This window comes from Solanum tuberosum, unplaced genomic scaffold (assembly GCF_000226075.1).
Source record: "Solanum tuberosum cultivar DM 1-3 516 R44 unplaced genomic scaffold, SolTub_3.0 scf00008, whole genome shotgun sequence".
NCBI lineage: Eukaryota > Viridiplantae > Streptophyta > Magnoliopsida > Solanales > Solanaceae > Solanum > Solanum tuberosum.
In genome coordinates this window covers 186245-209709 of record NW_006238934.1, presented here as the reverse complement: position 1 = coordinate 209709, position 23465 = coordinate 186245, and the positions used below count along the sequence as shown (strand labels likewise).

Sequence of the window (23465 nt, the reverse complement as noted above, 5' to 3'; positions counted from 1 at the left end):
AGATAAGGGAAAGTTTTCATCTTCAACCTTTTTTCTATGATATGCAACTTATAAGTATTATGTGAAATTTATCCACACTTTAATATTAATAATAACAATTCCTATGATAAACGAAAACTAAACTAAACAAAGCAAATATGTAAACATTCCAGATACATGTTCCTCTCTATTTATCCAAGTAAAGCTCTTGGCATTACAACGCCTATTGTGTTGGCTTGACCTTTCATAAGTGGAAACAGAATAAAACGTCTATTATAAAGGAGTTAACTGTCTGTTCTAGATTCAACACACTTTCACTATAGTGTCCAAGTAGATACTATTACTTTCTCTCAAACCATAGTACTATGATAAGAGGAACTAAGCAGCCTCGCACAATTCAACATCACATACATCATAATTCAGTTTACACATAGTTAGACCTCATAGTCTAGCATTTTTATCGACATGCAAATAAAGTTTATCATAAAAATGAAAAACACCAAATTAACATGAGATTTTTATGTTACGCTGCAGCAATTGACACAAGTTGTATAGTGGTTTCCCGATGTGTGACAAATGAAAATTGCGGGGACCCAAATGGGTTGCCTGTGTTTGACAAGAATTTGTGAACCCACATATTCCACTTTTCATAGGCAACCTTACGCAAGTGTAAGTTGTGTGAGGCATTTTGATTCCCGCAAACTCGATTTGTCATAACGCAGACAAACACACATAACTTGTGTCAGTTGTGTGAGGCACAAAAGTAATTTTTCTCGCTCTGCATCAACTGGACATTCCAAAGTAGCCCAGAGTCCCCCTTCCTATTGCACAACATTCTTTCCCCATAGTCAAGCATAAAGACAATAACAACATTGTCCAGACTTTTACTTGCCTTCGGCCGTCCCCTATATCACTTATTATCTGTTTCTAAGTGCACTCGAGGTAAACCAAATCTGCTATATTTTCAATAATCAACAGGAACTCAGCAACTGCAATATCGGTTCCTAGCATAGAGCTTGGACAGAGATGCAAATAGGCTGAATATCTGTGTCATCCAATTGCCAGACGAACCAATGTGAAGATTCCTTGACCATGAGTAAATCATCGATTCAGTTGTGCATCAACTCCTAGTTTCCTTCTGAGAAATTTAGCAAAGTTGAGGAGTCACATTTTTGCAAATGAGATGATAAATATAGTCAAAGCACTAAAAATGATCTAGCAACCAGAACTAATGGGCTATCAAATTGATAGCCGCCAACACCAACAACTAAAAAGGGGAAAAAACGGGGGGGGGGGGGGGGTTTTTTATGGGGAAAACATTATTCCATTACAATTGCTCCATTTATTCCAAACATAGTTTGACCCAACACGAAGTTTAAAAAAGAAATGAATACTTTCAAAACACGTGATCTTAAACATGTCCAGTTGAGGAGCGAGTTTTTTTTTTTTTTCCTTTGAGCTGTACAGAAACACTTGGTAATAAAATGTGGATAGTTACAAAAAAAAAAAATGAAGTCAATAATTTTCAACTATAGAATGTGTCGTTCTTTTTGGAACATACTATTAGGGAAATAGTGTCAAACAAATTTGGAACGGAGGTGTACTTGACATCCACTTAGATTATGTATCATTGAAAAACAAAGTTGATAATCTGGAAAAGCCACTCCTATGACATTATGTTGCATTCTTTCCATCCCAACTCAGGTAAACAGGCATTTGCTTTTCCTGAAAAATAACAAATTCAAATTGCATAGAAAGAGTAGAAAGGCTTAGAACTTTACACTTGATGAAGTTCTTAAATCTTTTCCTTCTCATGTCATGTTCATCAATTGGGCTGACTCTTGAGTTAAATTCCCGCAAGGGGTGATATTCTACTGAAGCCAGTTTCTCCTTTGCTGTCTGCATTCTCTTTTTTTCAACACTCTGCAATAATATAAAGGAAAAGATCATAATGCAGTTCATAAACTAGATGAATGCCACATTATTCTCCACAAAACAAATGTAAACTTACAAGGGCCTTCTCTAACCCTTGAATTTGTTGTTTGCATAGCTTGAGCTCCATCTCAATGGCATGGATACGATTATCAATAGGTACATTGCACTGCTCAACCATCTGCTTCTGCTTACCCCGGACAATCTCTGGCTGCCAAACATTTAGTGCAACTTTGGCTTGCCTGATAGCAAATCAATTGCAAAGTCAAACATCAGCCGCATCATTTTACATTATCTTTGACTAACAAAGAATAACGTAGCAACTTATACAACCAAGCAAACAAGATTGTGATGCTCTGGTATAAAACATTATATTCTACACCAACTCGAATACCAAACATATGTCTTATATAATCTCCTTATTGTATTTTTGCTTATAAAATTTTCAAAAGCAAGCAACCTGTTGTTTGTGAAAGCCAGACCCCAACCCCCATATTGTAGCTAAAAGTGAATAAACAAAAACAATAGATAACATTATAAGAGTAGACTTCTGTCCGTCACTACCTGATCTTACGCAAATTTAACAACTCAGCAACAGTGTTCTTCATTTTCCCTTTCTCCTCTTTAGATCGAAGTTCCATCTCTCCAATCCTCCTAGAATGCTCATTAATTTCACTCTGAATTCTTAAAACAGCCCTTCTATGGGCCAAAAGCTTCTGTTCTCGAACTTTTTCGTATCTAGTTGATATTAGCAACCAATCAGTTCTCCCATAAGATTTACCAGAGAAGATAATATTAAAAAGAAGGCAAGATGATATGGCTAAAGCTAAAATGCCACGAAAATTTAAGAACAAAAGACATAAATACAAGAGTCATATCTTCTGACCATCAGTATCTTAGAATAAAACACATACCCAACAACAACACACCCATGTAATCCCACAAGTGAGGTCAGGGTAGGGCAGTGTGTACGCACCCTTCCCCCTGCCTTGTGGAGGTAGAGAGATTGTTTCCGAAATATCACACAAATATTATTTGCAAATAATGAGATAGCATTTGCAAATCAATGTTTGTTTTCTCAATTTTTTCTATTTCAATTTCAACTCGAAATAGAGAATTTGAAGCTACAAACTGGTTTGACAAATATTTCAATGAAATTTAATGGCTTGCACACTCACAAAACTTCAAGTTTTTTACAAGTGAAATTCATTCTAAACACTAATGAACAAGTACTCGTTTTTTCAACTTCAACAAAATACAGTATTGTTTTAAGTTTAGATCAATTATTTGGATGTTTTCAAACATCTTCGCAAAAGCTGAGTGCTTTGTTTCATGTTGTATCCACCTTGGCAGAATTGACAAAATTTCTAGCCTTCACTAATTAAAAGGTCCCCAAAGCAACAAAATATTAGACTATCATTTGAACTGCTAGAGACTAAGTAGACTACTTTCCGCTAAGGCATAATATATAAATGTGTCATTTAACTTGGTTTCCGCTAGAATCTATGACCTCCAACTTTGGATATATACAACTAAATAGTTAAAACTTGTATAAAGTTGAATAAGTAGAAACACACGTCCTATGAACCATAATACATAATACATGTAGGATGTCATGTAATACGCAAATTGCAACGTAAAGACACCACACATGATGCATGTGTTTACTTATTCAACTTCTGGATAGTTTAAGTGTCGATTTGTGCATGCCCAAAGTTGAATGACGACATTTATATATTATGCCTTCTGCAGAAGATACAATATCCTTGATACTAATTTTTATTTTTTTGTAACTGTGGTTTCCGGGCCCAGCTTGCAGGCAACTAGACTAATTAGATTGTGTCTTCTTCATCAGCTAACTGTAAACCTAAGATTTTACATGATGCAAATACACTAAAACAACATAGACATATACAAAAAAAGAAATTCTGAGTACATGAGTGTGTGCATATATACCTAATTTTGTAGAGCCATTTGCTGGAAACAGAACATGAAGATGAAGGAGGTTGATATTGGGGAAAATCGGCGGAGAACAAAGAGGACCAGAGAGAATCATCGGAGGAGAGTCGATTGAGGAGGGTGCAAGTTATGGAGAGACAGCAAAGATCTTTGTAGTTGAAGTTGGAGGATTCAATTCCGATTTCAAGGATTTGCCTCCATAGCTCCTCCGGCAAAGCTGAATCCGACGCCGACATATTCTGCAAACCCGGCCCGATTCTGTTTGATGTTTAATTTTAAAAGGGGGAAACAAATTCTCAAACAAAACATAACTATAGTTATAAGTAAAACCTCTCTAAATTAATATTGTCGGAATCATGAATTTTTCTTTTGTAAAGGTATGTATTCTCATTTGGAAAAGTCTCAAGGAATTAAAATAAACTTGTAAAAAACGAACAATATTCATGAACTCAAGGTCATGTTTAATGATCTCGAGTACTACAACAAAGTGGATGTCAATAGCTTTTTTGGTTATTCAACTGAAAATGATATATGTTTAGAGGTTCAAAGCAATGTTAATGATAAAGTTGAAAACAATACAATACATTTGTAGTCAATTACACGTAAGGAAATACTTAGTGCGTCTAGAACTCTTCATGCTTCACATACTAGAATTTTTGGATGTAATAAGAAAAGTTAGAGATGAATTTTAAATAGATTTAATTTTTTACAAAAGACAAAAAACACTAGAATCGTAGTTCACTAATTGTCTTAAATATTTTGTAATTTTAACGGATTATTAATTTATAATATTAATGAGACCATATAGTTGTATAGGGGTCTTATGGAAATATATTATTTTATTATTTTATCGAAATATGTGAATTTTTTTCCACTAACCCAATTCAGGACCAGAGAAAAATATTATTTTAGAGAGTTTATTAATTTATTGAGTATTAATTTAGAAAGGTTTTACTATATATTAAAGCTTAACACTTCCACTAACTAACATACTATGTTTATATCAAATTAATAAACATATATACTATACTTTAAATTATTATTTAGTATTTTAAATTTGACTTTAACTTGTATTTATGTGTTGCATTTTGAATGTGCACAAGTAAAACATTTAGATTTGTATAAATATTGAACTAGTAAATACTTTATGTGGCATAATACACGTATAACAATAACTTTTAAAATTGACATAATACATAAATATGCTCTTTAACTTGATTTTAGTTGTCATCTCCACCCTTCAATTTTGAATGTGCACAAGTAGACACTTAACTTGTATAAAATTGAACATGTATCCTACGTGACATCATATATGTAGACAATACTACGACACAAAATTGTCATATAGAATGTCATGTAGGACGAACGTGTCTATTTGTTCAATTTTTTATAAATTTAAGTATTTATTTATACACAATTCTCAATACAAGTAAAGTTAAAAGTGTATAAATATCAGTCGAAAGTTAAGTTAAAATAATACGTTTATATATTATGTTGCTATTTTATTTCAACCATTAGCATAGGTAAATTCGGTTGTCAACTTTGTACAATCTTCTAGACTATCTAGATAGTCAAAGTCAATATACTACGCAAAATAAAATAATTGCATTATGATTTTCATTTTTTTAACAGCTTATTCTTGCTTTGCTGACATGACATGTACCAATTACGTTTAATATAAATAGTTTTAAGATAAGAATTTGATTGTGTAATTTATTTTTTTGGGTTATTGATCCTTGAGATAAATTATATTAGGATAAACATCACTAAATATCAAAACAACTAATTAATTAGTCTTAATAAAATTAATTTAAACATGACTAATTGTGACATTTTGATATGATATTTTTGACCTAAAATAACTATGAATTTGGACAACAAGAGCAAAATATCTTTTAAATTTATAATATTAAACGAGTGACATAAAATGTTGAAATTAAAAAGTTACACAATTTTGTAACAAACTTAAAAAGAAAAGGGAGGGAGCACTAAAATATAATTTCAGAAGGTCAATGGGAGAATTCATATATAGCCGCCATATTCTGTTATATATTTTATTTTAGTATTGCTATGATTATTTTCCACTATAAATCTGCAGACACAAAATCAGATATATATACAGAAACAAAGCACTTAGCAAATAGTTCTTGAGACTATTTCCTTAGCCAAAGAAATGGGAATTCCTTCATCTGTAACTCCAATTTTCAAAAGGTGAGTGACTATCAACAACTCAAATTAGTCCTATCTTCAATTCGTTGAACAGAAGAGTTGATTTCTCAGATGATTACCCGACTCATAGAAGAGTTGATTTATCAGATGATCACTCGATTCATAGAAGAGTTGATTTCTCAGATGATCACTTGATTCATAGAAGAGATCACTCAACTCATAGAAGAGTTGATTTATCAGATCATTCAATTCATAGTTATTATTTCAGTAAAAGAAAATTGAAATGAAGAGAAAATATAACTTTCTGAGATAACAACTATAGATCGAGTTGTTGGTTTTTTTGAGATAACTATTAGTTGAGTGATCGCTCGAGATTTTTTAATTTTTTTTTGTGTAAGAATAGTAGGGTCATAGCAATTAAGTAAAGAAAATTTAAAATTTGCAGGTTAGAAGGTAAAGTAGCAGTGATCACAGGCGGAGCTAGTGGAATTGGAGAGGCTGCAACTCGGCTTTTCACAAAACATGGCGCGAAGGTTGTGGTAGCCGATATTCAAGATGACTTAGGTTCGTGTGATCATTGTTAGAGTTTTGTCCTCATTTTCTTTCAAACTTATTTGAAGTTTATTTTTTTCCTTAAAGAAAAGTCAAAGTATTATCATAAAAGCTTAAACTTTTTCTGAATCCACAATGTAGTCATTTAGAAACTTTTATTTATGATCAACAGTTTTAATATTTTTTCTTTATATTAGTTTTCATATAATATATAATATTAGTTTTTAGTATAAGTATTTGTCATCTAATTTATCAATCATATTATTTGCAATTATAAGCTTCCGCATGATTCTCAATTCACCTTCATAACCCAACAATCATTTCATCTAAAAGTTTTATCTGTCGTCACTAAAAAAGCATTTCTAATTAGTGAACTTATTACATATTAATTACGTAATTATATTATGTCTGATCAAACAGGTCAAGCCCTGTGCAAAGAACTAGGCTCAAACGACACCATCTCCTTCACACATTGCGATGTCACTAACGAAAACGACATGGAAAACGCGATAGACAGAGCAGTTTCGAGGTATGGAAAGCTAGATATCATGTTCAGCAATGCAGGTATTACAGGAAACATGAAGGATCCCAGTATTTTAGCCACGGATTACAACAACTTCAAGAATGTGTTCGATGTGAATGTTTACGGGGCATTTTTAGGAGCTAAAATTGCAGCCAAAGCTATGATACCAACTAAAAAAGGTAGCATTTTGTTCACATCTAGTGTTGCTTCTGTAATTGGTGGAATTGGTTCACCGATAACTTATGCTTCATCAAAACATGCTGTAGTTGGACTAACAAATCATTTGGCTGTTGAATTGGGAAAATATGGAATAAGAGTAAATTGTATTTCTCCATATACAGTTGCTACACCACTTGTTAGGGAAATTTTGGGGAAAATGGATAAGGAAAAAGCAGAGGAAATTATTATGGAAACTGCTAATCTTAAAGGGGGGATTTTGGAACCAGAGGATATTGCTGAGGCTGCTGTTTATTTGGGAAGTGATGAATCTAAGTATGTGAGTGGTGTTAATTTGGTGATTGATGGAGGGTACAGTAAAACTAATCCATTTGCCTCAATTGTTATGCAAAACTATATTTAATTTCTAGAAGAAATTGAAGGATGACTAGTACTCTCGGGAAATTTTAATCGCTCAGTTGTCACCTTACTGGTGTGGTTTCGATTCCCCACATTCTAGAAGAAGTGGAAGGATTACTACTTTGTACTTTAGTTTCTTGTTGTTTGTTTGTTGTTTATGAGTTTAAAATATCATGTAAGTGTGTTCTTGTATCCCACATGTGGTGAAATTTTCACTTGTGGTTCTCTTTGGGACAGCTGATTAGTAAATGATACTTTTATAATTTTACTTGCAACTTGTGAATTTCTTAGATTACGGTCGGTTGAAAATATCTATTGGGTCGGGTTCACTCATAAGGGGTATTAATTAGTAAATTAGCTCATTAGTTTGTCCCTTCTTAACTCTAATCTTAGTGTATAAATACACCATTATTGGTGTAGAAAAAAAAGGAGATTTTTTCCTCTTTAGATGATGGATAGTGTTAATGAAATGTTTTGCATCACTAAAGGATATTTAGGTTGAAGGGAGTTCAAATATCCGCTTTGTGAAGATTTCTGACGATTGGTAGTCGCTGCAGATCCGCTTCCGCTATGGAGAAACTTGTAAATTTTTCTGAACTAGTATTTACGAATCAAATATAACAAGTTCTAAAAATCTCTTTTAAATAGACTAAAAGACTTATGCGTAAACATTAGACCACAGTCTAAAATTTGTAAGTTATTGCAAATGTCAGACGATAATAGTCTAATGTAAAGTTGAGAATTATCAAATATTAGTGAAAGGGATATTTGATATTTCAAATGGCTATATTGACAAATAAAATGATTAAATCATACCATGATCATGTATTTTTTTTTACTTCTCATAGCTAGAAAATTGAACTTTTAAATTTTTTATTTTTTTCTATTACATTGTAGAATCATGGAACGGGAAAGGAGATAGTAAAAAATCGAACTCACACTTAGTGTATGGAAGACCTCTTACGTGTACCACTAGACTGTAAGCCTTGATATACAAAATCTTTGCCTTGATGTACAAAATCTTTTTTTTCCTTATAACTCTTTTCTATTACATTTGAGGATAGGGGACAGTAAAAATCGAACTCACACTTAGTGTATAGGAGACTCTCACTGATACTACTAGACTGTAAGCCTTGGCAATAGAAAATCTGAACTTCGATCTTGATAATATACGTGATTGTTTTCGCGAAAAGTAGCCAATATAGGGACAATACAACAACTAAATTCTCTTATCCCTTTCACCAATTTTCCAATTTTTTTAATAGAGAATAAATTAAAGAATGAGAGACAGTAGAGACAAGTCCTTTTTTTTGGTTGTCACTATTTTGGTTCCACATTTGTTGGAAGAGTGTATCCACCACTGTAATCAAAAGCATGAGTATCATTTATCTCCTTTCTCTGTAGAGCCTCTTTATTATAAGGATGTCTAGAAGCAGCTATTGCTGTCCCAAAATCTGTTATCGATGATGATGCAGACGTAGAATTTGTTTCCAGACCATCATTTTGCAGAATACTTTCAAGCATTTTTACCACTTCACTCATCGTTGGACGATCAGCAGCAGCCTCTTCAACACATTGCATCGCCACGTCCACAAACCTTGTAAAACCAATTAGATTTGGCATGTTTCTAATGACTGGATCGATCATATTGCTCAAGCCATAATGCTCCTCGTCGTTCTTATTGATTGCTGTTCTCATCTCTCGAACAACGTATTTCCCCTTCTCTATTGGTTGTTTTGCAGTTATGAGTTCTAGCATTACAACACCAAAGCTATACACATCGCTCTTCTCGGTTAGTTGTTGAGTCATATAGTACTCAGGATCTAGATAACCCTGCAATGTAGTCAATAGTCTTAAATTCAATTTCATGCTTCACGAGTTCAACAAAATTCAATCTTTTTCTTGAAATAGAAAGCGAAAATGTGCAGGATGTGGTACTGACCAATGTGCCTTTAACTTGAGTAGAAACATGACCCTTTGAGCTATCTGATACAAGTTTGGACAAGCCAAAATCCCCGACCTTTGCTGTTAAGTTCTGATCCAACAAAATGTTAGTTGATTTCACATCTCTGTGAATTATAGGAGGATTGGCAAGCTCATGCAGATAAGCTAATCCTCTGGCTGAACCAAGCGCAACACGAAGTCTCCTCTTCCAATCTAGATAAATGCTCGTTTTCCCTGTAGAGCATAGTGGAAATTAACTTCTACAGAGAAATGGAAATATTAGGAACTTTTTAGTGTAAATTACTATAAATAGGAAGTAGCCTTTAATGTATAGGAGGATGTAACTTACCTGACAGATTCTCCCTGAGTGAACCATTTGGCATATACTCGTATACCAGTACTTGTTCGCCTTGCTCAAAACAGAATCCAACCAGACCAACTAGGTTCTTGTGATGAACCCGTGAAAGCAACTCAATTTCCGTCTTGAACTCTTGTCCACCTTGCATGGAACCATGTTGAGCCCTTTTGATAGCAATTACTTGCCCATTCGCGAGGGTTCCTCTGTAGACCTAGGAAACAGAACACACGCGAATAAGAAAAGCAGCTGAAGAGTTTATCCTCTTTAATTTATTCTAAAACAATGGATTTTCATAGCAAACCTTCCCATAGCCACCGGAACCAATCTCATTTCTCTCCGAGAAGTTACCCGTGCATTTCTTAAGTTCATCATAAGAAAACCATCTTGCTCCCTTTAGTTGTGGTGCACCTTCACTGTCGTTGCCACTTGGAGCCCATGATGCTGGACAAGGAAGGTCAAAGTAATCAGACATTTGAGTTCAATCCTACTTGCATTCTGGACATACAGTCAAACCTCTTTATAAAGGCGTCGTTTGTTCTGATATTTTTTTGGCTGCTATAGCGAAATATTGTTAAAGAGAACATATAATTCAACATAACATGAAAAATCAGTTCTAAAGAAAACTTGGTCGTTATAGTGAAATGTTATCATATAGGATGACTGTTATAGAGAGGCTTGAATGTATATATAGTTATAACTCATCTGTTTTTTTCTATAAGAGATGACATTACCAAATGGTCTACTCAATCCAATAGCTCTTTCAGCAAGTTTCTTTTGTTGAATAGCATATATTGCAAGAGCAACAAGCAAGAGGACCAGGATGGTACACCCGGTAGCTATTCCTATAACTTGTCTTGAGCTAATAGAAGTTTCTCCACGTTCGGCTGAAACAGTTTTAGTATTAAGTCAGTATATTGGTCTAGAAGTTACAGTTGTAAAGAAACTCAGTAATTATACCTTGGAAAGTGTAAGGAGATGCTATAAAATAGTACGGTCCAAACTCGTGAGGCGGCTTATAAGTTTGGTTACTCAAGGAGAATCCAATCCTCTCAACCTCTGATCTATTAAAATACTTTCCTGTTGGTGGAAATAATTCTAACTGCACCTGAAGATAATCATCAATGTTGAAGAAGGGGTTCTGCAGAGAAACTGAACCGGGCGTGAGATCCAACTTCACCCACAGGCTCATTTCGAGTGAATGGAACGTATTATCATTGGACAACTCCCTAAAAGAGGGTCCTCTAAAGTAGAATGTTCCCTGGTACGGATAAGCACAATCACAACTTTGTGGGCTAACTTTTTGATCAGCAGGACATGATTTGCTCCCACAGTTAGCTAGGCTGGTTGAGTAAGGCTTTGCAGATTGCTGCTGAAGCTGGCAGTAGTTTGTGTTTCCAAGGGCCGTGTCACATACAGGGTTTCCAATCAGTCTGACGACAACCACAAAGCAATCAAGGAGAAAGAAAGAGACAAAACATAATCTAATTGACGAAAAAGGAGAAATGAGCCATCTCACATCAAGGTATTTTTGTAACCAGAGCCAAGTGTTATTGAGGAGATCTCGTTGTTTTGTAAATCAACAAGTGTGAGTTGCCTGCCACTGATGCCACCCATGTTCAACGTATCATTCAATGCGTTGTTCCTCAGTTTCCTGCATAAGTTATTACGATCATTACAACCTCTTCATTGCAGGTAATACACATGGAATATTCAGTTAGGATCGCGATACTCACACTTGTTGTAATTGAGGTAAAGCGAAAAGTTTCTGAGGCACTGATCCATGGAGTGAGCCATACTCAATGACTCTGAGCATTACATCAGTTCTTCCTACTTAGATTCATCAAACTTTTTGGGAAACTAATAGGTGCATTCATAACTGATTAATACTCACAGAGTGGTGAGAGACTCTAAAGTCGAGAACCATATAGGCGCCTCCGATTTATGGAAGGAATTATTGCTCAAGTCCCTGGAAGAGAAACAAAATATGATGTATCACTTCAACATTGAGAAACAACTAGGGAAAATCAGGATTCTGGATATTTTCCTTACAGATAATTAAGGGAATTCATTCCAGTTAAATCTGGTAGTGGACCGGACAGTTCGTTGTGAGCTAAGTTCCTGAAAACAGAAATAAGTGCACAAAAGTACAACTTCAATCTACAAGTTATTGATTTGAAGCAGAAAATTGAGTGAGCAATGATGGGAAAAAGTATACTTACAACTCTACAACGCTTGTGAGATTGTTGAGGTTTGATGGGACGCTACCATTTAAGGCATTTCTATCGAGCCGACTGTATATGTTAGGTGACATGAATACCAGCAACAGATAAAAGAGTACAAACATATAATCCAAAACAGAAGGTGAAGTAGCATGAAAGATAGGATAAATAAGACGGTCAGTTCTACTCACAGAACCTCAAGTGTCTGAACAAGTCCTAGTGTAAATGGAATGCTCCCGCTAAGTTGATTTCCATCAAACAGTCTGCCATATCAGAAGTTCACAAAGTGAGAAGGAGGGCAGGAAGAATAGCGTGAATCACCCTTTAGTTTCTTGACTTACACATGTATTAGCACCATGTCAGCACTAAAAAGAATGTCCGGAATGGAGCCTGAAAGTTGGTTTTTGTTAAAATGGCTGCGATAATGACATAACGTAGAAGTCAGACCTTAAGAGGTATATATCCCAACTTAAGAACAGCATGTAATATGGACATATAAAGTTTACTCACAAGTGTTTTGCTTTTTTTAGAAGGTCTAACCCCGAACTTGAGGAGGTTGAAACAGGAATTGGTCCTGTTAACTGGTTATCTGCTAGATCAAGCCAGTACAGTTTTGACAGATTGCCAAGAGTTTGTGGAATCTCACCGGTGAAATTATTTGAGTTAAGTGCCCTGTCAAAGAAATTGACATGGAACTAAATGAGTTGACGATACACCTAAAATGATCACAAGTTAATATGGCTGAGAAATTCTTACAAGAATGATAACTCAGCAAGTCTTCCCAACTCCATCGGTATACTACCACTGAAGCTACAGCCCGCAAGGATTCTGAAAAGTAAATAGATATATTCACGTACATGTAAGTTATGTATGTCATTGAATCATGATACAAATTACGAGGAAGAAAGCTGATCAAATGATCATTCTATGACGAAAATATTATAAATGTCAATTTTATGTACATAGCAGGTATACACTATACAATCAAGATGATCAAGTTTTCGTAGTCTTACAATATGTTTAGTTTCTGCAGATCTCCTATCCGCGGAGAAAGAGAACCTGTAAGTCCTCGGTTGAACGACAGGTCTCTGCAATACAAGTTTAGCAACTGAAGTGAGCAAATTATGGTGACAAATACAACCTTATTGCTAATAATCAACAGAAGTTTATTGGATTTAAAAACCAAACTCACAAGGAAATTAATTCAGTGAGCCCTCCAATGTCACCGCTTAATTTTCCTCTCAGTCCCATTGTTGATAATCCCCTGAAAGAAACAATAAACACAATCAATTGTTAACAACTGCTTCGTTGGTGAAACAACAATTTCAAAAACTAAGATGTGGCTTGGTTTGAAGTATAAAAAGGTGAAAAACTTACATAAATCCCACTAATTTAGGAGCTAATTACTTTGATACACTCTAGTTTGCAATATTATGTATCTTACCATTTGTTGCGTCCACATACATCCAGAACATGCATCTCGGGATACATAGGGTAAAAATTAGGTGTAATTGTTCTAGATATATTGTATCCAAGTGAATTCACATGTATCTAGGATACTTAACAGATCTCGTTTGTCTCTCGCGTCTCTCCCATCTCACCCACCACTCTCATATCTCGCTCGCCTCCCTCCCCATTTCGCTCTCCTCTCTCCCTATTTTACTGTATCTGGTAGCAAAAATACATGTATCTAAGTGCATCTTCCTCAATATATGTTAGGAAACTCTTAATTAGTGGTAAGATACGTTTTGAAAGTATAGGTAATGATATATATATGATAGCGAAGGATGTCTAATTATGTATTTTTTCCTAAAAAATTAACTTTATGTATAAATTTTCGTATTACTTATACTACATTTGGTTTTCAATCTTAAAACTTGTAAGATAATATAGTTTCCATATAACTAACATGATGTTTTGTTTCCGATATTAAACTCTGCACTAGTCATGCGAAGTTTAATATTGGAAACTAAAACCTTGTATAACTTAGACGAGAATCTATATATTATTTTTCACAGATAGAATGTGGAACAACAATACATGTACGAGTAATACGTGGATAAGAGCATCTAAAGGCGGAAATGCACTTAAATTATACAATCATGCATAACAATTCATGTGTTATTAGTCATCGTATAACTAGAACGTAAACCAAACGATCCCTAGATATTGGAAGAGAAAAAGCATACTCACAATGCAGTTACCCTTGAGTTGTTGCAGGTTACACCTTCCCAAGATGTTCCACAAGGATCATCCGATTTCTGCCAACTAGGCGGCGTATTTTCCCACTGATCTTTCAGTGATCGAAGTATCGTTACTGCAATCAACCAAGTTCACACTTATTCATAACAACATTATTATCTGAACTCAGTACTTTCAACACAGAACATAAATTTATAAGTAAAAGTTCACAAAAACTGCAACAAATAGTAAAACTCATAAAGTTTAAATACTGGATCCGACAATTTTATACAAAGTTCTTACCATCTCTGGGATCTGTAACAGTATATATGAAATCGATGCCAGACGAGAAGATGATAAAGCAGAGTAACAGCCGAGTGGCTGCCATTGTTCAAAAATTTGCTTCAGATCAGCAAATAACTAATTTGATTTTTCATACATATGGTCACTTATAATATGTGAAAAATACAAATAAAAGTTTGGAGGGATTTTTTTTGCTTTTTAAGGGTAGTTGGTGGGTGGGGGGAAAAGTTGTTAGGCAAATTCGACATTTTAATGATTTAACTTATCTTAGAAGCCAATCTAACTGTTGTCTAATTCCACTATCGATTACTCATAATTGTGAGACAATTATCACTGAATTATAATGGCGGATCCGTTGTTACGGGATCAAGTTCATCTGAACTCAGTACTTTTAACTCAAAATATAAATTTATGGCTAAGAAGTAATAAAATTGTAATGAATAGTAAATATGAAGTTATAACTTTGAAAATATGACGGATTCAGTGGGGAAAACTTTAAAAGTTGAACTCATAAAGTTTAAATCGTGGATCGTGTCCGATGACATTGTGAATTGAAGTGAGTGTGTGAGTGGACATTGTTTGGCTTCTTTTACACGCTGAATCACAGGTATAAAGAGAAAGATACTGATATCTTTGATTCTAAGGCAGATTATGATGATGATCCAATGTAGGATACAGTACTACAGAGGATGAAGTTATTGCAAGAACTCGTAGATTTTAGATCAGATTTTGAAAATTTATCTTCAAATATCTAATAGTGGTGAAATTTATAATTTATCTTCAAAATTCGTTTGAACTCACAAAAAACTTTAATTTTTTCAAAGTAAAATGCATATCCAAACACAACTTCAGGTTTCATAAATTACAACTTCAAAAAATCAATTTTTTATGTTTTTATTTCCAAATCTATGGTAAAATGGAGTTTAGTGTCATCAATAAATCTTATTTTCGAACCATTAGTAAGTTATTATTTTTTTAACGAACTAAAAAGTAAAGAATGTCACATGAATTAAGACGGCATATCTTTCTTTTTACTGTACAAATACAATTTTTATGTTACATGTATTCAATTTAATTCAACATTATTCAACTTAAATCTTTAAATTAAGCATATTACAAGTCACATAATTTTTATGTTTTATAATCAATGAATCTTAATACGAATTTAATAATTTCTTATTATTCTTAAGTTAAATTTTAATTTCTCATTGTCATTAACTTAATACTCCTATCAAATATTTAAGTACTATAGTTTGTTTAGTCACACTATCACAGAGCCAATTCAAATTTCTTTCTTCTAATTTAATCACTCTCAACTTTAGTTTATAAATTATTGAAAATCCCCCAAAACCCTTGCTCTCTGTTGATATAAATAGAGAAGCACAGATTTAGATAGAAATGGGTCTAAAAATTTAACTTTATGAATTCAAGATCAAAATTTCATCATATACCATTTGATTTTTTGGGTTCAAAACTTATTATTTGTAATATTTTGTAAAAAAACTCTACACACATACATAAGGTGTGAGCCAAAGTTAATGAATTCAAATGAACCTAGTAGTTGAGACTCAGCTCTACTCAAGTTTGAGCCTTGAGTATGGAGAAAATCTTATTGGAAGCAGCCACCTCCAAAATGAGCCTTGCAATGCGTGATTTGAATTCAATAAAATAAAATAAAATTGGTTAGGCTTGGCTAAGGCTCACCCAGCTAGTTACTGTAAATAAGCTCAGGTCGGGCTCAACTCAGTTTGGTACTGCTAAAGAAGGGTTGGTTGACCTCGACTCTACTCGGGTCAGCTCGATACCCGAGCCTAGCTGTATAAACTACAAGGACCAATATACCCCGAAGAGAAATACTGATGTATAAGAAATACAAGCAAGAATTCATATACAACTCTGCCAGCCAGTAACTGGTCATGTCATTTGTTTACAAAGATAATGAATCAGAGACAAGTTATTTGCAGCTCTGCAAATGGTGATCTTTATAACTGTTGAATTTTATACATTTCTTACTGATCGCGCTAGCCGTGCAGCGAAAAAGAACTTGATTGCTACAAGCTGAAAGTTCTTCTTGTCCTTCAACAAAGTGTTAGAAGTAAATGTGTATGATTTTCGATTTTTCTTTACCTTTCCAATAAGAGGAAACTACAAATATCCTTCTGGATCTTATAAATACTTTGGCCATAATGCCATCCAGCAGAAAGAGCTAAAGAATAGCAGGTCATTGAGCCCTGTTAGCATCTTCTCTTTATTTTTGGGTTTGGAACCACATCATGATTCTAACAGCTGCTGTTCATCAGAAAAAAAGAATTTGAAACCTGTGTAGCCATCTAGAGTAGTGATTGACGAGCAAATTGCACGAGTGGAGTGTCAACAACTCCAGATACTAATAAGGAGAAGATGTCTCAGACCAAAAAGAATATCGGCAGAACAAGGAGTAAACGAGTATCAGGCACAAGAAACTAGTCATACTTGCATCACCAAGTCATGGTCCTATTTTGAGAAGCTAAGTTTTGAGAGAACTGCAGCAGCTTGGTCACCACCTAGAAGGAAATAAGGATGTCTAAGAGCTGCAGCAGCAGATAAACGTCTACCTCTCTCTGAAATAAGTTTCGTAGCCAAATCCCACCCTCTACCAGAGTCGAGATCAAGGATACTGAGATCAGGCCTCGTCCTAGTCCTTTCTCTCCAATTATTCAAGTCATATCCAACTGCATTTAGTTCCATATTGAAGTTCTTTAAGCCTGCTGTAGACCTTAAGCTCGGTACTGCCATTTGCATAAGCACTATTCCAGCAGAATACGTGTCAAAGAGATCGGGACTGTTTAGCTGCAATAACAAGAGTTATCCTGCTTTAAGTATAAAACATGAACTCTGCAGCAACATCATAGTCAGATTTCTTTCCAAAAGACAAAATCTAATGTAGTATATGGAGTTGACACATGCTTTAGTCTTTCTTTTTTCCTTTCTGCTGTACTTACATATAGAATCATCTTCTGTGTCAAGCTTACAGTAAAGGAATTGTTACAACAACAACAAAACCAGTGTAATCCCACAAGTGGGGTTTGAGGAGGGTAAAGTGTATGCATACCTTACCCCTACCTTGAGAAGGTAGAGAGGTTGTTTCCATCTTTCCAATAGACCCTCGGCAATGAAGGAAGAGTTACAAGCAATATAAATCAGTGTATTAGAAGGATACCTGCCATAAAAATGGGGAAAGAAGTGCAGCAACTGGCTCTGCTGGTGGTTTTGGAGTTTCTTCTGGCATTACATAGAGTTCAGGTGGACAATAATCAGGATCGAGTAGCCCCTTGTCAGGCACATAATTTTTTCCAATCCTTAGATCAGTTGCTGCCCCAAAATCTATCAGCTTGATTTGTCCTTTTTTCGTAACCACTAAGTTGGATGGCTTTACATCTCTATGGACTATACCTGTGTCATGGATTTTCTTAAGGGAAGTAATAATCTGACGCATGATTTGTTTGATTATTAATGCATTCCGTTGAATTGAGTCCAATCCTTGTAAGACACGACCAAACATGACAGATTCAATGTTCAAGGGGAAGCCGCGATCCTTCATGTAATCACCTAGGTCCCGATCTCCCTGTCACATGAAGTTCCTACATTATGGATGCAGCTGCCATCTTACAAGTTTTGATGCAATTCAACCAAACAGAAATATGGAAAGCAATCATAAATCTAATCATAGAAAACAGCATGCATCAAGGCAGTTAGTAAAATCGAATCAGATGATTACATTGCCACGTAGCTTTTATGTTTATTGTGTCCAAATTTGGGAAGGTTCCATATATATACATACGACGGAGGAGAGTGGGACTGCTTAAATAGACTCGGTAGCCTTTCCAGGTAACCATGACTGCAACTTAAGTTGAAGTAGTTGGATGGAAGATGAGATTCAATAAGACTTTGTACAAGTGGTTTCAAAGACGATGAGCTTGCGAGGTAAGTTTCTTATGGGAAAAGGGGGATATGGTAACTGCTAATTGCAACTGGTTACCTATAGCCTTTGCTAACATCCTTGCTAAGAGTTGAATGTTTAAGCTCCTATTCTCATAAATCATGGCGTTTCTAAGGTTTGGACAACTACTACATTGTTTTATTTCTGAAGATTCAAACGTCAGAAAATGGAGAAAGAAGTCTCAGCTCCTCTCATCAATGCACCCTTTATTCTTTTTCTTCTTTTACTGGGAAATCAATGTAATGTATTCCTACTGATCTTGAACAATATATGTTGATGCAGGCATGACGTTGTATTTGACTTTCAAAACACAAAAAGTCATGAATAGTTCCAACGAAATGAAAAATTTGCTGAAAAAAATATGCTTAAATTCCCAAGTACCTCAAATTTCCAGACAAGCCATTTCTCACCCTTAGTATATCGTGAGTTAGTTTTTTCGGCAACAAAGCTACCAAGAAAGTCTGCACATGTCTCAGGAGCTGCTCTTGATAGCCTATAATTGAACCATTCTTCAAATTCGCCACATTCTGCAGCACCTTGAACACCAATCTTTACCTATACATTGGAAAATAAACTAAATTGTTACTAGGGAAGAACGAGTATTAAAAATCCCCAATACAAAGCACATGCAAGAGAGAAACAATTCAAGAACTGAAATGATGAAAAGAGGGTCAAACACAACTACATAGTTGTGACAAAACAAGAGGACCATCGGACGAAATCCAGATTAAAAGTAAACAGAATACACAATAATCTTACCAAGATTTATGGAAGGAAATAACCCAAATCAATATGATTTGGAAGGTGTAATCATAATTCATAATCAAGCCTAAAACATTTACAACCAAAAAACTCACAACTAAAAACCTTGATAAGCTTTAAGGTTAGGCAGTATATGGGCAAAAATAGCTAGTCCCTCCATTCCATTTTATGTGACACTTTCATTTTTAATCCTTTCCGAAAAAAAGGACATATTTTTGTACTTGAAACTCGACAACTTTAATTTCTTCGATTACTATTAATGACAACTTTAAGCTCTGAAATGTCATAAGCTTCTAAAAGTACTCTGGTGTGTGCCAAGAGTCGTTCTTGATTCTTAAACTTCGTATCCAGCCAAACACCGACATTATAAAATGAAATGTAGGGAATACATAAGCTAGAAATGTTTAGCAGCTTCGCAATACCAGCTTAAGATAACAAAAGGCATACAAGTGATACAACTAATGCAAGCCAAATCAATCAAATATTGCTCATAAATGAGATCTTTTAAAGGATAAATCACCTCATTACCTGTTTAAGAATGACCTTTTCCTTGAACCTTGAATCTGTGATAACTGATTTCACTGATGATCCTCTTTTCCTCACAATATCATCCAAATTTACATTCTTAGGAACAATGACCCCAGAATAAACAATCCCAAATGAACCCTCACCTAACCTTTCCCCAATCAAAAAATCTTTCATCTTGAAATTTCTTTTCCCACTCAAACTATCTAATCCCAATTGAATAGGTGCCAAAATATATGCATCAATGGCACCAAGTAAAACCCCAGGTCTAGCCGTCAAGTAAATCCAAGTAATACCCGCAAAAATCAGCAGCCCCAATTTCTGTTCTTCCGGCAATTCCCCAGTAAATTTCTCAAATTGGGCATACCCAGATTGAAAAACTGGGAATTGAGACAAAGAATTGTCCAAACTAACAGAAATTTCATCAACAAAGGAGCTGCAAGTAATGGTGTTGTTTCTCTTGGAATGGTTAGTGCAAGACCAAAAATAGTAGCTTTTTGAAATGGGTCTTAAGGGTGAGTAGCAAATGAGGTTAGGGTCTTGATGGAAAGTTGTTGCAGCAGTAGGAGAAGGGGAAAATAGAGACGCCATTGATGAGTATTTTTTGCTTGAAGCTGTTGCAGGTTCGTTGTTTTATGGGGAAGTGTGCTTTTTTTTTCTCACTGTTAGTGTCAGCAGAGGTAGCATTTTGTCCACGTGGAGATAGTGGGGTTTATCTTTTCGGCCATGGATGTGTGGAGCATGAAGAAACAACAATACTATCTGTAGACAACAAGATTTGATTATCATTGTCCAAAGTGGGAAGAGTTTTGGTTTTCTTGTATTATCTATTGGCTAATAGAAAAAGGATGAATGGTTTGGTAGAAAAAAGCCACTTGTGAGACCCGACCCGACCCATCGAATCATGGACCTAACTTTCGATTTGAGATTTGACCCCAACCCTGATTCGAGACACTACTAACCCCATCCTGAGACTCGACCCTGACTCGGACCAACTTTCGACCCAAATTTGAGATTCGAGACATGGAATGTGACCTTAACCGAGACCAACTCCCAACTCTGACTTGGGATCCAAGACCCAACTCTTGTCCCCAACTTGACACTTTAGATGATATAATATCTGACTCTCAAATTAGGAATCAAGACCTGGGCAATGACCTCGATTAGGACCGACTCTCGACCCCGACTTGGGACTCGACCTGACTCTGACCTCAACTCGAGGCCTTAGATTACTCGATACACTACTCCTACATCAAGATGGTGAGGTTTAAGAAAAAGGCTTGGCGTGCACTTTTCTTACTCTCCTAATTTATAGTCTAGATTTTTTTTTCCCTTTGAGCATTGTAGGGATCGTGTGGTTGACAGTCTAGTTATCTAAGATTGTTACGTGGATATTTAAAATTATTACGTAGAGAATATAAAATACGAAAATTGTTGCATAAAAAACAAACACATTTGTTTTAAAGGTTATTATACACATATCATTAATCCTCCAAAAATTAAATTAATAGAAAAAATATATTATTTTCTTTGCTCTATTGAGATTCAAATTCAAAATTGCTACTAACTACAATGGTATTTCTATGCCATTTTTAATAAATCAAAGATATTTTTATTCTATTTTCAATAATTCAGGAGTATTTCAAAAAAAATTCCAAAAAGAAAATCTATTAGAGGACACGTCAGAGATACCAGAGAGGCGATAACTGCAGAGGGAGAGGGAACTCGAAGCTGGAATTGGCGTTGATGACAGTAAAAAGAATCGCCATGAAAACCGACGAGTTGATCAGATTTTAGCTGAAAACTGAACTTCCCTCATTTCGCTATGTGCAATTGCCTTTCTCCTACTACTTTCTTTCCTCATTCTGCTTCGTTTTCATTTGGCTTTACTACTTCAAAATTGACCCACAAATCGCCACCCTTTTTTGGTAGTACTCCTTACTCACATCGCAATTTAGAACTTGGTAAATCGAAAAGGGGCATACCCAAGTCGAGTAGTTCAGATGGGTATGATTTTTTCGATGATTTATGGTTTAAAAGCAAGGAAGAAACTGAAATTCCGGTGATTGAAGCTTCAAAAATTGAAAAACAAGCGGATATTCCGAGTCCCAGAAAAGGAATTAATGATGAGGATGATGATAGAGGGGTTGGGTTTCTTGAATTGGGTAGAGAAGCAGAGGAGATAATGAAAAGAGATGTGGGAGAAAAAATTGAACTGGAAAAGGGGATTGTGCGGAGGAAGAAGCAAATGATGAAAAGATCGAATTTGATTGCGAAGCAAGTGATCAGCATTCAGTCTGCTCTCAGTTTGGGCTTTGTTTCGCAGCTTTGGGTGGACATAAATTCTGTACGTTCAACAACCCTTCTACTTCAAACTCTCTTATATTATAGAGGATATATCGGTTTTTCCTGTTCTGCAATTCAAAGTTTATTGAGGTACCTAAGAAAATCTAGCAAATCTTCGAACAAAACTTTTAGCTAAAGACAGTTCCAAATCTTCCTCATTGTGGAGGTTATGTCTTGGAGAAAAACATCCCATGTAATCTGATCCTCTTTTACAGGCAGTATTAAAGGGTCGTTTGGTAGATGGTTTGGATGTGAGTTATGCAAATATTAAATATTGCAGTGTTGCACAAGTAATTACACGTTTGGTAGCTGGTTAGTAGGCAAGTTATTCATGTATAAAACCAGTACGGTATTCGGTTTGCAAACTAGAAATCCGCATAACTAATACATGTACAAGTTATGAAAGAACTTATGTATTGTATTATATTGGATTGAAGGTGTAACTAATTCCTCCATAAAATAATACATAGATTTCCTCATTACTAATCCTTGTATTTCTAATGTCTGCATAACTCTAACCAGCTACCAAACAACCCCTAAAAGTCCATTTACTCAATTTCTACATTTTTGCTCTTTGATACTTAATAGGCTTGTTTTCAGTAATAGGCACTCTCTTCTGATTTACTTACTGCTTTCCTTTTCCCAGTGGATTGTTTTCCTAGTTGAAGTGAGGCCAAACTTACTTTCTGGTGAAGGGGAAAAGTTTCTGCTGGAGGATGTCAAACAGGTAACCTCATGCATGTAAAAGTTGTAGCTCTCGAATGCCTACTTTTCTATCTCAAGCTTGTGATTCAACCATTTCAGATTGTATCTTTACTGGTATAACGTAGAATTAGATAATTAATCTGACATTTATAGAATATATCAAAGTTTGGTTGCATATAGTTTCCCTACTTCATGTTCAACTTCATCATCATTATTAGACTTGTTTAAAGAATAGAGTTTGCAGTTCCGGGATACCACCTTTCTTATCTGCTTTTCCATAATGGTACAAGTCTTTCAGACATCCTAACTCTGCTAACTATAGCCCTGTTCAAAAGAAAAGAAAAAAAAAATTCTTATATAATATAGTTCCAGAATACTTGCTGGGACTGAGACATGGCGTTAACTCCCACTTGGGCTTTGTGGGATGGTGGTGCTTGTGGGGGGGGGGGGGGG

The 23465-nt window shown here is 35.1% G+C and overlaps 5 protein-coding genes and 1 pseudogene across 5 annotated transcripts in view; 3 read left to right on the top strand and 3 right to left on the bottom strand.

The window, feature by feature from the left end:
* LOC102590036 (beta-fructofuranosidase, insoluble isoenzyme 2-like) overlaps nt 1–23465 on the top strand; it is a 47633-nt pseudogene that overhangs the window by 1777 nt on the left and 22391 nt on the right.
* Nucleotides 300–4173, bottom strand: LOC102589928 (F-box protein SKIP24). The gene is made up of 5 exons (XM_006338864.2): nt 3868–4173; nt 2476–2649; nt 1991–2153; nt 1761–1902; nt 300–1117 (listed from the first exon to the last, which is right to left on the bottom strand). Coding segments are annotated over exons 1-5 (720 nt in total). The 5' UTR covers nt 4107–4173; the 3' UTR covers nt 300–1115.
* LOC102590241 (secoisolariciresinol dehydrogenase-like) lies at nt 5952–7958 on the top strand. Its single transcript, XM_006338865.2, has 3 exons — nt 5952–6081; nt 6485–6603; nt 7012–7958. The coding sequence occupies exons 1-3, from the start codon at nt 6044–6046 to the stop codon at nt 7692–7694; spliced, it is 840 nt and encodes a 279-aa protein (XP_006338927.1). The 5' UTR covers nt 5952–6043; the 3' UTR covers nt 7695–7958.
* On the bottom strand, nt 8698–14866 carry LOC102590571 (probable leucine-rich repeat receptor-like protein kinase At5g49770). The gene is made up of 19 exons (XM_006338866.2): nt 14696–14866; nt 14405–14528; nt 13404–13475; nt 13225–13299; nt 12968–13039; nt 12722–12883; nt 12553–12627; nt 12403–12474; nt 12212–12283; nt 12042–12110; nt 11884–11958; nt 11726–11797; nt 11509–11643; nt 10950–11422; nt 10724–10876; nt 10294–10433; nt 9984–10203; nt 9633–9868; nt 8698–9523 (listed from the first exon to the last, which is right to left on the bottom strand). The coding sequence occupies exons 1-19, from the start codon at nt 14778–14780 to the stop codon at nt 9011–9013; spliced, it is 2895 nt and encodes a 964-aa protein (XP_006338928.1). The 5' UTR covers nt 14781–14866; the 3' UTR covers nt 8698–9010.
* Nucleotides 16535–20788, bottom strand: LOC102590921 (serine/threonine-protein kinase STN8, chloroplastic). The gene is made up of 4 exons (XM_006338867.2): nt 19965–20788; nt 19056–19229; nt 17895–18299; nt 16535–17524 (listed from the first exon to the last, which is right to left on the bottom strand). Exons 1-4 carry the CDS (start codon nt 20550–20552, stop codon nt 17189–17191), a joined length of 1503 nt encoding a protein of 500 aa, XP_006338929.1. The 5' UTR covers nt 20553–20788; the 3' UTR covers nt 16535–17188.
* Nucleotides 21612–23465, top strand: part of LOC102591273 (uncharacterized) — a 20998-nt gene continuing 19144 nt past the window's right edge. Inside the window, exons 1-2 of the mRNA XM_006338868.2 lie at nt 21612–22308; nt 22954–23034. Coding sequence (XP_006338930.1) covers nt 21787–22308; nt 22954–23034 — 603 coding nt within the window. The 5' untranslated portion in view covers nt 21612–21786. The remainder of the gene's footprint in view (nt 22309–22953; nt 23035–23465) is intronic.